Source organism: Carcharodon carcharias, chromosome 1, assembly GCF_017639515.1.
Source record: "Carcharodon carcharias isolate sCarCar2 chromosome 1, sCarCar2.pri, whole genome shotgun sequence".
Classification (NCBI taxonomy): domain Eukaryota; kingdom Metazoa; phylum Chordata; class Chondrichthyes; order Lamniformes; family Lamnidae; genus Carcharodon; species Carcharodon carcharias.
Genome location: NC_054467.1, coordinates 73,007,613 through 73,023,918, shown reverse-complemented (window position 1 = coordinate 73,023,918; position 16,306 = coordinate 73,007,613). Strand labels below are relative to the sequence as shown.

General features: G+C 40.6%; 1 protein-coding gene across 1 annotated transcript in view; it reads right to left on the bottom strand.

Moving 5' to 3' along the window:
* The window catches only part of LOC121283940, a 197,618-nt gene that overhangs the window by 108,682 nt on the left and 72,630 nt on the right, over nt 1-16,306 (bottom strand). Inside the window, exons 6-7 of the mRNA XM_041198739.1 lie at nt 12,602-12,701; nt 922-965 (exon numbers count right to left, since the gene is read on the bottom strand). Of these exons, the coding sequence (XP_041054673.1) occupies nt 922-965; nt 12,602-12,701 (144 nt within the window). The remainder of the gene's footprint in view (nt 1-921; nt 966-12,601; nt 12,702-16,306) is intronic.

The window sequence follows — 16,306 nt, the reverse complement described above, 5'->3', positions numbered from 1 at the left end:
ACCAAGCTTTTGGTCATCTGACCCAATATCTCCTTATGTGGCTCAGCATCATACTTTGTTTTATAATGCTCCTGTGAAGTGCCTTGGGATGCTTCGTTATATTAAAGGTGCTATATAAGTATAAGTTGTTGTTGATGTCTTATTTATTAATTGCAGTAGTTCTAGTCTATGGAAAATAAATGATGCGATATTATCACTACCTGTAGGATCAAATTATATTTGTTATTATTTCCATTAACAACAGCATACAGATGGAATGTTTTATTAACTAATTCCGATGCCTATTTCCTATCTATTTTGATCATAAATTAGATGTTTAATGCTCAGTTATCCAGTGATCTGGAATTACAAAGTTTAGACATCAAGTGATATAACTAAATGACACTAGATTAGTTCCAAGATAACACTTTCATGTAAATAGGCCCTATTATTCAAAGAAAACCCTGCCTTGCTGCGCCAATGTGTGCTTTATCATTTTCCATACTGTTTATCCTTTAGGAATCTCTAAAGAAGTGTGTGAAATCAGTAACGACAACACTAAATTGTACTATACCACTGACACATCTGCTGGGGCCTGTGATAGCTGGTTAAACAGTCATTGAAGAATGAAAGGTTGGCGAAAAATAAACTTTTATCTTCAGATATGCGTTGCATTTGAACCCACATCTGAGAGAGGTCAATAACATTCTTACCAACAATGTCATGTAATCACATTAAAAGGCTTTAATATGCAAGTTATTTCAACTAGAAGTTGAGCAAAATGCAAACACATTTTTAAAAAGGAATAATTTCCCAAGCGAAGAGCTTTTAAACAACAGGAAGGCAGTAATGATGCCCGTAAGAAAAGATAACTTTTTAAAGGACATGAAGACATGTAAGTAACTCATAGATGGAAAAGACACAGCACAGAAAATGCTTTACCTTCCAGCAGCCAACAGGTCAAAATCATTTTGTTTCCAGCCAAACTGCAATAAAACATAGACTCAGGATGTTACCATGACTAATTAAATTGGGAACAAAATGAAAAGAGAAAAGATAATAGATGGAAATGAAAGAAAACTTGTTGACCCAGTTATACAGCACATTAGAGTGAACAAGACCCAAAAATAAAATACCTCATGATAAGCTATATGAAGCCTCAAGATAATAATATTCAACTTTTAAAAATAGGATAACAGAGGGACACAAAAACGTACACCTGGAGCTAAGCATGTGTTGCACAGCAATTGGCTCCAACTCAGGATAACAAAATGTTTACAATTTCTATCTTGTATTTCTCACCCAAGGGGTCAAACAGGATATTTTGGTAACACAACACCATCTGGATGGGCATTATGTAGCTTCAAAAAATATGAAAGCTATCAAGATTTCTTTCCATTTAGCAAATACAAAAAATAAGGTACTGAAAATCTGAAATAAAAACCAAAACTGCTGGAAAATGACTAGTCAATCCATGTCACAATGAGAATAGCTTTGTGACTTTTCACTAAAATTCCTAATGAAGGGTCACTCCCAAAATAATAGTCTCTTTTTCAGATACTGATTGGATTGCATTTTGTCTTTATTGTCTTCCATTTATTTCTTCATTCATTAAAATTTGTCAGCAAAATTATGAACAGAATCTTACCCTTCCGTGTGGGCGGCACCCAACACGCCTGTGCTTGAAATAAAGTATGTTGATGTCAGACAAGCATCCTGACCTCAACGCGCACTCTCACGATAGTTAGGTTGGCGGACACGCACCGGAGCTGGCAGTACGCCTGCCAACAATTAAAAGGCCTATTAAGGCCATTAAGTTAACAATTGTCCTGAACTTTTCACTGCCCATTCAACCTAACAGTTGACAGGCAAGCAAAAAGGCCAAGCAGCCTTTTCATTTTTTAGGAAACCTCGTCCACGGTCAGGATGAAGTTTTCTAAAGCAAATAAAAATAAAATAAAAATTTAACACTTGAATTAAAAACATGTCCCTGCTCATGTGACAGAGTCACATGAGGGGACATGTTTATGACACTTTTATTTTGTGCATTAGATTTTTTAAACAGTGCGTCATCTCCCTGAGGCAGCTCCATGCCTCAGGGAGATTGACACACTTTTTCAGACGCTTGTGCGAAGTTGGCGCTAGGCCTGCTCACCCTACTCCCCCCCGCACCCCCCCCACCCGCTCACCCTACTCTCCCCCACCGACCTGCTCGCCCTACCCACCCTTCCCACCTGCTCGCCCTACTCCCCCCCACCCACCTGCTCGCCCTACTCCCCCACCCCCACCTGCTTGCCGTACTCCCCCCTCCCCCAACTACTCGCCCTACTCCCCTCCCCCCCCTCCCCATGCCGCCCGCTTGCGTTCCACGCTGGGCGGGCCTTAATTGGCCACCCACATAAAATCATGGTGTGGTGCCAATTGCGGTCAGCAGTCAGCTTCCTGACCGCCCCCACCCCATCCCCACTGAGCACCCCCACCAAGGGCAAAATTCTGCCCTATATTCACAGGATGGTATTTTTAAAAAATTGTCACCACACCTGGGAAAAAAAAGATAGTCACCAACCTCACCTAATAAGAGGACACCGCAATAATGTTAAGAATAGAATTCTGTCACAGAATACATCAGGGAAACTTGAACTTCAGTGTGGGTATAAAACTGGGAGTGTCAGATGAAAGTCAATGGAGACGAAAATTAGGCAGAGTATATAATGGGCGACCAATCAAATAATTACCAGTTTTATTACCCTGAAGCCTAAAGGTACTTTTATCATAATTGCTGTGCTGAGGAGCTCTTTGCATTAACACTGTCCCATGTTTATCACCAGTTATATATTATTTCTTACTATTACATTTACAGATACAGTGTCTCAGAGCCAGCAAAAGTCGGACTGGGTCTGTGGCGGATTTTGGAACTTGGTCATTTTTAGGTTGTACGGAGCCAAGTCAGGTGGGGTCAAGGAGCACAGAAAATGACTGGAGTGATAAGCCGATAACTAGTCCAGCGAACCACCAAGCTAGTGTATTACCTATCTGAACAAGCCAGTAAGTTATTTTACTCACTTGATAAAAATTAAAATTCATGTATGGCAGTTTATAAAAATGTCCAGTTTTTGGACATCGCTGGTTTTTGGGTGTCACTTATCATTACATTGCAACACACCTGTGATCGATCTAAATTTGTCAGAGGTAGGGTCAAATATTTTATTGTTGGGTACAGAACTACACTTAACAAATCATTGAATGAATTGGGTCTTAATAGCTGGTTATTGACTTGCAATATTAAATCATGCATATATTCTTGCATTACTGTTGTCTGTGTTAAGACTGCAGTTGAATAAAAATTCAACATGCACAACAAAAGCTTCAAAATGATGCATGCGTGGCTACAAAAGTACATCCACCACAAAAAACTTGCAATGATATTGTGCAGCCATTTTATATTCCTTTTTGCCTAAAATCGAGAGTGCGCTCTTTCGTGCATGTGCACAAAAGAGCGCACTCATCTCCCTGAGGCTGTGTGCTGCCTTAGGGAGATCGTCTCTACTTTCAAAAATATTAAAAATAGAAAAAAAATTCCCTTACATGTCCCCTCATGTGATAATGTGACAAAAAACTTCCCTTCCATGTTCATAATTTCCAAAAAAAACTATTAAAATTTTTTAAAACCTTACATGAAACCTCATCCTGCCTGTGGATGAGGTTTCGTGTTTTTTCTACTTCCTGCCGGGGCTCCTGGCCTGCCCGCCAACTTTAAGGTTGGACAGGCAGGTCCACTAATTACTTTAATTGATCTGTCAATGGCCTCAATTGGCCTTTGACAGGTCAGCGGGCGCGCAGCTGATTCTGCTGCGCCCCCGCCTTCCTGAAAATTTAAATGGGGTGTGGTGACGTCAGGAGTTCCACCTGATGTCACTGCGCATCATTTTATGCATCGGCAAGCGGGTTGTGGCCCTCCAGGTGGACAAGTTGGCACAGACCATTTTGTGTCAATGTTCCACTCTGGACTGTGCATTTATTAAATGAACAACTGGGGGGCTGGAAATTTCTATTTGTAATGCATTTTGCACTAAGTTGAATAGATGAAAATCAAAGAAATTTGTTCTTTGGTGTAAAAATATGCACAGATGAGAACATTTTTAAAAATAGAATAATTTGAACACTACAACATAAGAAACAGCAATGTCAATTGGTTTTGAGTGCCAAAAGTTGATATGGGGCAGAATTTTGCCCTTGGTGGGGGTGCTCAGCGGGAAGCCAACCACTGCCCGTGATTGGCACCGCACTGCAATTTTACATGGGTGAGCCAATTAAGGCCCGCCCAGCATGGAACGCGAGCCACAGCGCTCAGCGCTGCCTGTGTGGCTGGGGAGAGGAGTGCAAGTGGGCCAAGCATGAACTTCACGCATGCGCGCAAAAGAGCGCTTCAATCTCCCTGAGGCACGGAGCTGCCTCAGGGAGATGAAAAACTAATGAACAGAATAAAAATGTCATAAAACATGTTCCCTCATGTGACTCTGTCACATGAGTAGGGACATGTTTTAAATTCAAGTGTTAAAATTTTAATTTTATTTTTATTTGCTTTAGGAAACATCACTCCCATGGATGAGGTTTCCTAAAAAATGCAAGGGCTGCTTGGCATTTTCGCCTGCCCGTCAATCGTTAGGTTGAACGGGCAGTGAAAAATTCAAGACAATTGTTAATTTAATGGCCGACCTAACTATCGCGAGAGTACGCTTTGATGGCATCGTGCTTTATTTCACAATCGGGTATGTTGGCCTGCATGCCAAGCGAAAACTCCTGCCCGTGGAGTCGCAACTCAATGTCATTTTATTAAAAAACTGTTTTGGTGAATAATGGAGGGGTCTTTGATGTGAAATGACTAATTTTAACCCAGAATTGGCTTGATGAAATTTAATTTAGTTCTGATGATATGTAAGAAAATATTCTGCATTTGGGAGAATTTCTAAACTTAAGATCATATTGTGTTTTTGCCTTATCCAATTTCATTCAGATTGCCTCCTCTTGTGAGTTTTCCATTGAAGGTGTAATTCATGTTGGGCTATGATTCCACAGCCACTGGAAATCCTCTGATACCATTTATCATGAGCAATGTTATTGGGATATTCAATATTGGGAGGCATCACAGCTCAGCCTGGACCTGTCCTAATCTGACAGCCACACATGTGCATTGTTAGTAATGTTATTTGGGGGGAAAATTGGAACAGGGTCATGAATTGCTTTCCTTTCCTCTAACTTAATCTATGAATAATTTGACCAATTGCAAATAGCCTTGCTGAATTTAACTAACTCGGCACAGGTTCAGAATTGAGGAGCTTGTGAAGAGAACCATAATATTAGTTATGTAAAAATGTACTATGCCCTCATTTGGAGATGTTGGCCCAAATTTTTGCAACAACAGAAGGGCTCCGGACCTTAGCCAAAATGGCGCTGGAGCCCCAATTCTGGAATTCCTGCTCTTGAACCTGGTACCCACTATTTTCATTTTGAGGGGTGGGAGCTAGGAAGCAGGGGCAGGTTGTAGTTTTCACATTTTTGGTACTTGGAGGCAGCTGCCCACATGAAGTGCAGCTGCCTTCAAACAAATGCAATTTGCGTTAGTCGGATGTCCAAAACACGACTTGTTGACTTTAGACATTTGAGCAAAAGGTCTAAAGCTGTCAGAGTTATTAGAGAGATAGGGTACCCTTTTGAAGAGGGAAGGTACCTTTTGCAGAGGCCCTGATATCCCTTTGGGAGAGGTCAAGTGCCCCTTGCAGGGAGGTAAAGTGCAGTTTGGGAGAGGTCAGTTGATCCTTGGATTGTTAAAATTTGACAGGAATGTGCGTAGAAAGTGGGCAGACTCAGTGGAACTGACAATCTGTATAGGAATTTAAATTCCCACGCTCTTCTATTTTTATGAAAAAAAAACAGCCTGCAGTTGGAAAACAAACAGTGCTTGCAATTTCACTAGCTGTTTGTTGACATAAGCCTGAGGGCAATCATTATAGTATTAGGGCTGCGTGACTGATTCTATAATTTATCATTTTCAATGTGTGGTGGGGGGGGGGGGGCGGGTGCTGTAAGCTCACACTTTGAACTCCAAAGTGGTAATAACTTCTTTGATGTGGGGCTATGAATACAAATCTTTGTTTTCATGAGAGATTAAGTAGTTGAAGAAAGTGTTTGTTTTTATAAGCGATGAAGTACTTGAATTTAAATATACTGAATTGGTTTTTATAAATTTGTTTTTTCTAAATAGTGAAGTCATCAATAGACACAACTATCTTATTTCATCTCACCATGGCTCCTCAGGTCTGCGCATGATGGATACTTGGTGAACTGGCATGGAGGGTGTAGGGAAAACAGTGGCTGGTGGGGTGCATGGATTGGCATGAGTTGGCACTAAATTGGCAGAGGGCAAAAAGGGCCATGGTGATGAGTGGGGTGTCATGGGCTGGCATGAGTTGGCATAGTGGTTATAAAGAGCCATGGGGGTGTGTAGAGCAATATAGGTTGGCATGGAGTGTATGAGGAGCCATAAAAGTGGATAAAGGGCCAGAGGTTGGCATGGAGGGTATCAGGGGCCATGGGTGTGGGGCATTAGGTGGCATGAGTTGGCATTTGTGGGGCATGGGGAATGTGTGTGGGGGGGTGACGGGGTGTGAGGATGAGGGCAAAGGTCCTTACTATTTTTATTATAGCTAGGACAAAGTCGCAGGGCACTGAGGCAGGAATTTTAAGCAGGCCACCTCCATACCCAGTAGCCCCTGTGGCTGCCTCTGCACTGTTTCCAGGGGGCGGAGGGACCAACTCCCCTTAACACCCACACCCGCCCCCCCCGAATGAAAATCCGAACAGTCAAGGCACATTTGAGTCAGGCTTGCAGGACTTTTCCTGACTCTGCACTCCCAACTTGAGAACGAAAATTCAGCCCATTGTCTCAATTAAGCAAATCATGATTCAAAAATGCTTCGTAAATTAAAACAGCAAATCTAGATTAATCTGTACAGTTCCTCCACATGACACATTTTTAATGCAAGAGACACTGCACAATTTCTTCCCATTTTAGAATTGTAACAAAGAAAATTCAAACCCTGATCTAAAGAATGCAATTTGAATTTCTGTTGTTTGCCCCTATATTTAGGATTCATTACACTTACAAAAAAAAATCATCCAATAGATGAGCAAGGACCAAAGGATCAAAGTCATTCAGGACCACAACAATAAAATTAACACTGGTCATTTCAATGCTTAAGAGTATTTAAAACATTTGAATAAATTTGACATGAATAGCAATCAACATAATCTGGCTGGCTAGCTTGAACAGAACTTGTTTATAATTTAGAGACAGAACTTCTACGGTTTGCAAAAAAAATGTTTTGCATCATCTTTTTTTAATGTGACAAAATTCTCAATTAGCACAGAAATCTTAAACACTGGAAATGGAAGAGGCACAGCCAAGCATCAGGATCAAGCACTGATTAAAATGCCAGCACCACATTCTGTGAGCAGTCAAGAAACTTCTAAAAGAAATTAAAAGGAACAAACACAGCTGGAGAATTGGAGATGAAGTGGGTGAGTGGGAAGTTTTAATTATTTTTTTCTGTTCCATGATCAGTACAGCAATTTTCACTGCTGAGTAATGGTAAAGAAGCTGGAATATAAAAGGAGAAAATAACAACAATGGCTGTATATAATCCGTGACCAAAGCAAACATCTGCTGATGTTGGAAGATCTACCCAACAGTATAGGGTAATATATGTCTAAAGACCAGATTAGTGAACTGCATACATACAGAGAAATGTAGGGGCATCACTATATAAAAAAGTCCTCAAACAAAATGAATAGATGTAAACATGGCTGGTCGCTGGATGTGTGGAACAATTTTAGAACAACTCACAATGTGGGAGATATGTTTACATTTCAAACACTTGGCTGTCCATAAAATGGGCATGGATAAGAACTAAGAATAAACAACCAAGATCTTTCTGTTTTTGAAAACTGCAAGACAGGAACAGAAATTTACTTTTATGCTTCGTAGACTCGAAGTGTTTTGTTACACAGCCTAAGCAACAATAACAGACTTCCTTCTGGTTACCTATGGGGAAGACCTTCAAATTTCCTACACAGAAGTTTTAAAATGGTTTCTTTGTCTTGTCTCCTTGAAAGTTCAACCTTTGGGGAATCAGGACAAATGGGAGAGTTTAAGTTTCAGTGTTTCTTCTCAATTTTAAAGAAGTGGATTGAAAGAACCAGTACTGGGGTTTTAAAAGGCGGAAAGCAACAGATTATGTCTGGGAGGTCTTGAGTTCACAACAGTCCTAAGGAATCTGAGCATGTCAAAGTGAGATCCCGCAGAATAATCCTAAACATCCCCCTCAGGTAATTGCCCTGAAATCTGAAGAAGTGCCAGACTGCTAGTGTCACAGACCTGGTGCAACTACACCAGGAGCCTTAGTCAATCGTTGAAGAACATTAGTTGCGACCTCTGTAGTTGTATTGTGTTAGTAAGTTTCTAGAAAGTCTCCCTTGTCTGGTGAAACTTGGGAATCCTAGTCAATTTTCTGCACAGGTTGCGGGGTCGGGGGGGGGGGTGCGAGGAAATAAAGCTACAAACTTAAAGCATTGAACCCAGACTGCAAACAAGTGGCCCTCATTATTGAAATAATTCCCATGTGTCCAACACAGGCTATTAGAATCAGTAGATGAAAGATGTTTCATACAGTAAATCTAAACAATTACTGGCTTAATTTCTTTAGAGAAATCTCAGCTACAATGGGTGGTAAATAGCAATCATTAACCAGAGAATGTGGAGAAGCAGTAATTAGGTATATTGTTAGTAAAGCTGCACATTCTGCTTTTCAACTCCTGGCAAAAAAAAGTCAGCAAGAAGCAATACCAGTAGTTACAGCTGGTGCCTTAAGGCTCCTGCGTCTTCGAAGTCTCCTGTTTCTTTGATCTTGTTATTCTATCCCCAATACTGAAGCTTCCTGTATGGATTGGGTAAAAGGCCCAATCAACATATTTTCTGGCAGTGCTGTGGTTGCATTTCATTGCAAAGATTTGTGCGCTCTCAACAATCCTTACAGGTCCAAAAGACAAATGGGAGGTTAGGATTCTTTGATTCACATATAAATTAAGCAAATTGTGCATTTGGTTTATGCAAATGCACTGTACTGACAACCACACTGAGTAGTTAGCCAGGAGAAATATTAATCATTGCAGACTACAAGCTTATCTTCAAAACCAAGAGGACAAACAGGAGCCAGACAAGGGATCTTGCCTCCTTCAGGCAGGAACTAATTAGAAGTGGTTGAAGGGGAAAGCTAGTGGAGGAAAGGGGAAGACCCAGAAAAAGATGAACATAGGACCATGGGAACACTGGTCTAAATAAATATCAGTCTTTAGACAACACAAACACTCAAAGAAAAAAGAACTTGCACTTATATCACACGTTTTGCAATCTCACAATGTCCTAAAACGCTTTAGAACCAGTGAAAGTACTTTTTGAAGTGTTATCACTGTAGTAATGTAAGAAATGCAGTCAATTGTGCATAGCAGGCTCCTACAAACAGCAATGTGGTAATGACCGGATATATTGTTTTAATGATGTTTTAGTTATGGTTCAGGGATAAATATTGGCTAGGATGAGCCTAGGGTAAAACAGCAGGGTGGTTATGCTAGAACTGAATAAAATACTCGTTAGGTCATAGCTACAGTGCTGCATATAGTTCTGGTCACCACATTACAGGGAGGATCTGATTGCACTAGAGAGGATATAGAGGAGATTTACAAGGGTGTTGCCAGGAATGGAAAAATTTAGCTATGAGGAAAAATTGGATAAGTTGGAATTGTCTACATTGGAACAGAGGAAGCTGAGGGGAGATTTAATAGAGGTGTAGAAAATTATGAGGAACCCAGATGGAGTGGATAGAATGGATCTATTTCCCTTGGCAGAGAGGTCAATAACCAGGAAGCATGGATTCTAATGTAATTAATAGAAGGATTTGAGGGGAGTTGAGAAGAATTTTTTTCACCCAGGGTGGTTGTGGGCTTGAGGTCACTGCCTGAAAGGGCAGTAGAGGCAGAAGTTCTCATTGAATTTAAAATGTACTTGGACGTGTATTTGAAATGCCATAATCTACAGAGCAAGTGATCAAGATCTGGAATGTGGAATTAGCTATTTTTTGTCTGGCACAGACACGATGGGCTAAATGGCCTCCTTCTGTGCTGTGCATTTGTATTTATATAGGCCACTGGGAAAGGTTTCTTGCTTTTCTTTGCATAGTGCTGTGGAATCTTTTAGGCCCACCAGAGGGAGCAGATGGGGCCTCGATTTGACAACTCATTTGAAAGACGGCACCTCTGCCAGTGCAGTACTCCATCAGTACTGCACTGGAGAATCAGCATGGCCAGAAACTTCGATGTGTAAAATGATGCACGGTGATGTCGGGCGTCTGTCCCAACGTCACCATGCATCATTCAAATCTTCAGGTCAGCAGGCGCGCACCAGAGTCGGCTGCACACCTGCCAAACTGTCAAAAGCCTATTAAGCCCATTTAAATATCAATTTAAATAATTAACCTAGTTGCCCGTCCAATCTTAAGGTTGGTGGGCAGGCGATGAGCCCCGGCGGCCTTTGCATTTATCATGAAACGTCATCCATGGGTGGGGTGAGGTTTCATCAGGGTTTTTAAACTTCAATAAAAGTTTTTAATAAAATTCATAGACATGTACCAGCTCATGTGACACTGTCACATGAGGGGCGTCTTAAAATTTTTCATTCTTTATTTAAATTTTTAAAAATCAAACTAACAGCTCTGTGCCTCAGGGAGATTTCTGTGCTCTTTTGCATGCATGCCCCGACTCAGTCTACTCCCGCCGTCCACACAGGGAGCGCTCAGTGCTTCCGGGTGTGCGTCACAGTGGGCCGGCCTTAATTGGACTGCCCACGTAAAATGGTGGTGTGCAGCAGATCGCGGGCGGCAATTGGCCCCCACCCAGCCCCCCCAACAGGGAAAAATTTCTTCCCCATAATTTTTTTGCACTCAAGTTTTTGAAGTGGGCATTGAATCCACTACCTTTTGACTCAGAGGTGAGAGAGCTACCACACAACATTCAGCCTAAATATCATGTACAGATGATTAAAAGTTCTGCCATGGTTCGGATGCTCAATGCTAGGATACTTTGATATTATAAGCTACTACAACAAATGCAAACCTTTCCCTTCCCCCAACAAGATATACTTTCTGAAAAGGGCCCATTGGTTTTAGAATGTTTTTCCTTCTTCAATTTTCCATTCTAATTTCTCCACTCACTTCCTTGTCTCCCCCCTGAAGGGCGTGACATATGCTGCTTCATAATTCCAACATCAGTGAAGCTCTCTGGTACCTCAGTCATGTATTAGGACAAGATAGAATGGGACATTGAACTGTGTGGGCATCAAAGCCAAATTCCAGCCTGCTCTCACCCAATCTTGACACATGTGTATATTCGGCAGCAGTCGCTAATTGTATCAGAAGCAGGAACTCTATTAGTTTCCCATTCCCCTTGCTTTAGAACTTGAACTATGGTACGCAAGCTGTTTTCAAAGACCAGCAAAGTAGTGAACCAGTAATTCGTGCATTAGTGCAAGAAAAAAACTTGCATTTAAACAGTGCCTTTCTCAATCTCAAGCTGTTCCAAAGCACTTTACAGCTAATTAAGTAATTCTGAAATATAGTCATTGCTAGAATGTAGGAAATTCAGCAGCTAATTTGCATACAATGTCCCACAAACAGCAAAGAGGTGAAGACCAGTTAACTGTTTTGTCTGTGATATTTGTTGACTGATAAATACTGTCCAATACTGCTGAATTCCCTTGCTCTTTTTCAAATAGTGTCATTAGATCTTTTACATCTAAGTGAAGGGGCAGAAGGAACCTCGGTTCAATGTCTCATCCAAAAGATGACACCTCTGACAGTGTGCACTTTCTCTATACTGCACAAAAGTGTCAACACCCACCTTGTGCTCAACTCTCTAGTGTGGGACTTGAACCCTTAATCAGATGTGATGTTTCACCCAAACTTAAAACACACAGTTAAACTAATGTAAAACATTTGAGGCCAAACACAGTTCGGACTGGAGATTTATTTGGATTAACAATTTATTATGTAATGTTTAGTCTACCTATATAAGAACATTTCTAAATATTATTAATTTTCCTATGCTTGTGCAATTTCCTTAAAATTATGGTACAGTATGCTACTCCTTTTGCTTATGCCAACCACTCATCCAACAAGAATTGCCCATTTTAACTACAGTATAAGACAATATAGCAAGTATTGGCCCCATTCAGATTGTTGATCTGTCTGGACCAGCAGCACTCAAATTAGCAATGTTTTACAATGATACAATATTGCTATTTTTACAACTGTAAATTTGTATGCTTTGCATATATGCCAGAAAACATGGTTAATTTTAAAAAGGTACAAAATATCTTTATTACTTAGGGATTAACACAATAATTTTTCTTTAACTGTTCTGTCAATTTTTTGAATCTTTGTTACTATTGAGAAATACATTATCTAATATAACCATTGAAAAGCTAGGAACCATATTAATGTAGAGAGTGCCTTACAGAATGAATGAGAGGTCCCAGAGCAATGCCACTGTCAATGCATCTGCCAGTTACGACTATGTCAGCTCCAAGATCCAAAGCCCTGCTGATTGGTCGGGCACTGTGCAAATAGAAATTGAATAACAGAATAAATAATCATCCATAATTTATTCTGATGAGCCAATGTTGTTTGAGGAGTTCTAGCTTGATTGTCCATTTGGCATGGACTCGTTACATCACAAGATAGTACTTTACGCCTCTCTTTTCTGTTAAAGTTTTGTTTTTTTCCTGTTACATTTGCTCATACATTTCACCCCAGCCTGCTTCTTCATCAGAAAGCTTATGCTATAATTCAAGGAACTGTAGAAGTAGCAGATACCTGTTAAGTTAGATGGATAGATGCAACAATAATACAGTGCCACATAATGTGTACAGTTGCTGCATTGCTGTTGAAGATTAACATCCATCAGCAGTAACTGCTGGTGGTAGTGGTAAGGTTCATGATAAAAGGATGTTGAGAGTTACAGAGTTACAGCTGATATCGATATATATTAAAGCTACAAATTTTTTTAAAAGTTCAGATTAATGAACAGGATTTAAGAAGATAAGTCAATAAATAATTTCTGTGCATTACAATAGCTTGTGTGCAAGTGTCAGAAATTTCAATGTATGTGTCTGACTGGTTCAGAAATCAAGAGGGGCATCTTTCCTTTATTTGCTCATAGCATGTGAGTGTTGCTGGCAAGGTCAGCACTTAGTGCCCATCCCTACTGGTTCTTGAGAAGGTGCTGGTGAGCTGACAAAAGGTTCATCCTGTCTGGAAATATGTTCAATTTTTGGCCACCATATCACAAAAAGATAAACATGCTTTGGAATATGTCCAGGGAACAAGAACAATACTGACGTCAAATGTAAAGGGGATGACTTATGAATAGAGATTAGAAAAAAAAGTAAGCTTTATACTCAGGAAAGATTATAGGAAGATACATTGAAGTACATGGGTATATAAATCTAAAAGTCTTTCATATACAATAAATAGTGTAAGGGTGGTAAAAGGAGGAATGGGACCAATTAGGGTCCAACACGGAGATTTATGCATGGTGGCAGGGGGCATGGCTGAGATACTAAATGAGTTTTTTGACCTGTCTTTATCAAGTCACAGAGAAAGGTGGCTGAGATACTGGATGGGCTAAAAATTGATAAAGAGGTACTGGCTAAGCTGGTTGTGCTTAATGTTGATAAGTCAGCAGGGCTGGACGAGATGCATCCAAGAGTACTGAGGGAAGTAAGGTTAGAAATTGCAGAGACACTGTACATAATTTTGCAATCCTCCTTAGATATTAGGTCGTGCCAGAGGACTTCAGAACTGCAAATGTTATACAGTTGTTCAAAAAAAGTGTAAGGATAAGCCCAGCAACTACAGGCCAGTCAGTTTAACCTCAGTGGTGGGAAAGGTTTTAGAAATAAAAATGCGGAACCAAATTGATAGTCACTTGGACACATGTGGATTAATTAAGGAAAGCCAGCATGGATTTATTAATGGAAAAATCATGTTTAACTAATTTGAGTTTTTTAATAAGGTAACGGAGGGTTGATGAGGGGCACGTAGTTGGTATGCTGTACATGGACTTCTAAAATGCATTTGATAAAGTGCCAAATAACAGGCTTTTCAGCAAAGTTGAAGCTCATGGAATAAAAAAGACAGTGGCAGCTTGGACATGAAGTTGGTTGAGTCACAGGAACAGACAGTAGAGGTAGGCGGTTGTTTCTCTGATTGGTGGAAGATATATAGTGGGGGTTTCCTAAGGGTTGTCAGAAGGACCACTGCTTTTCTTGATTTATATGACCAACCTAAACTTGGGTGATCAGGGCACAATTTCAAAATTTGCCAGTGACACAAAACTTGGAAGTATTGTGAACTGTGAGATTAGTAATAAACTTCAGGAGAACACAGACAAGCTGGAGGAATAGGCAGACAAATAGCAGATGAAATTTAATGCAGAGAAGTGTGAAGAGATTAATTTTGGTAGGAAGAACAAGGAGAGGCAATATAAAATAAATGGTAAAATTCCAAAGCAGGTGCAGGGGCAAATGAGCCTAGCAGTATATGTGCACAAAACATGAAGATGGCAAGGCAGATTGAGAAAGTGGTGAATAAAGTATGTGGGATCCTTGGCTTTATAAATAGACGCATGAAGAATAAAAGCAAGCAAGTTATGATAAATCTGTATAAAACGGGGATATGGCCTCAACTGGAATATGGTGTCAAAATTTGGCCACCACACATTAGGAAGGATGTGAAAGCATTAGAAAGGGTTCAGAAAAGATTCACGAGAATGATTCCAGGGATGAGGAACTTCAACTATGTGGATAAATGAGAGAAACTGGTGCTATTCTCCTTGAAGAGGAGAAGATTATGGAAGATTTGATAGAGGTTTTCAAAATTATGAGAGGTCTGCACAAAGTAGATAAGGAGAAACTGTTCCCATTGACAGAAGAGTCAGGAACCAGAGGGCACCAATTTAAGGTGATTGGCAAAAGAAGCAACAGTGACATGAGGAAAATGTTTTTATGTAGCACATGGTTAGAATCTGGAATGCTTTGTCTGAGTGTGGTGGAAGCAGAGTTGATCAAGGCCTCAAAATAGAATTGGATAATTATCTGAAGTGAAAAGATATGTAAGGCTATGGAGAAAAGGCACAGCCTCCTTCTGTGTTGTAGCTATTCCCTGATTCTATACTGCCTATACACCAAGAGTTATTGCATTTTAAAAAACAATTCATTGTGAGAAGCAGTTATAAATTTTGGTTTATATGGAAAAAGTATTATTAAAATGCCATAAAGATGATAAATCCAGGTTATTTCTAAATAACCCAGGAAAATGGGGTCCTAGGACATAAATTTCAAGCAATATAAAGAGTCCAGGAAAAGCTTCTTTCCTCAGAGTATGGTAATTGTTTGAATTGTTTATACTGAATCATTTATTAGTTTAATTGGTGTATACTTGTTTCATTTTATTTGGTACGAAAAATTACCTGTGTGCCTAAGGCTGAATTTTCTCCTGTTGATGGGTGGGCGCGCTTCCGATCGGCGCTCCCGATTGGAGGCGCAGCACCATTTTACGTGTACGGGCCAATTACAGCCTGCCCAGCGTGACGTCCTCAGGGGGAAGCACTATGCGCTCCCTGTACAGATGTGGGGGGGGGGGGGGGGGGGGGGGGCATGGGAGGGATTCCTAAAATCGAGAGTGTGCTCTTTCGAGCATGCACGCAAAAGAGCACACTTACCTCCCTGAGGCTAAGTGCTGCGTCAGGGAGATCGGCTCTATGCGCAAAAATATTAAAAATTGAAAAAAAAAATTCCTAACATGTTCATAATTTCCAACAAAACTTTATTAAAATTTTTAAAACCCTACATGAAACCACATCTCGCCTGTGGATGAAGTTTCGTGTTTTTTCTACTTCCTGCCAGGGCTCCTGGCCTGCCCGCTAACCTTAAGGTTGGACAAGCAGGTCCACCAATTACTTTAATTGATCTGTCAATGCCCTCAATTGGCCATTGACAGGTCGGCAGGCGCGCAGCTGATTCTGCTGCGCCCCCGCCTTCCTGAAAATTTAAATGGGATGCAGCGATGTCGGGAGTTTCACCTGACATCACCGCGCGTCATTTTACTCGTCGGCGAGCGGGCCCCACCCCCGCCCACCAACTGTAAAATCCTGCCCAGTG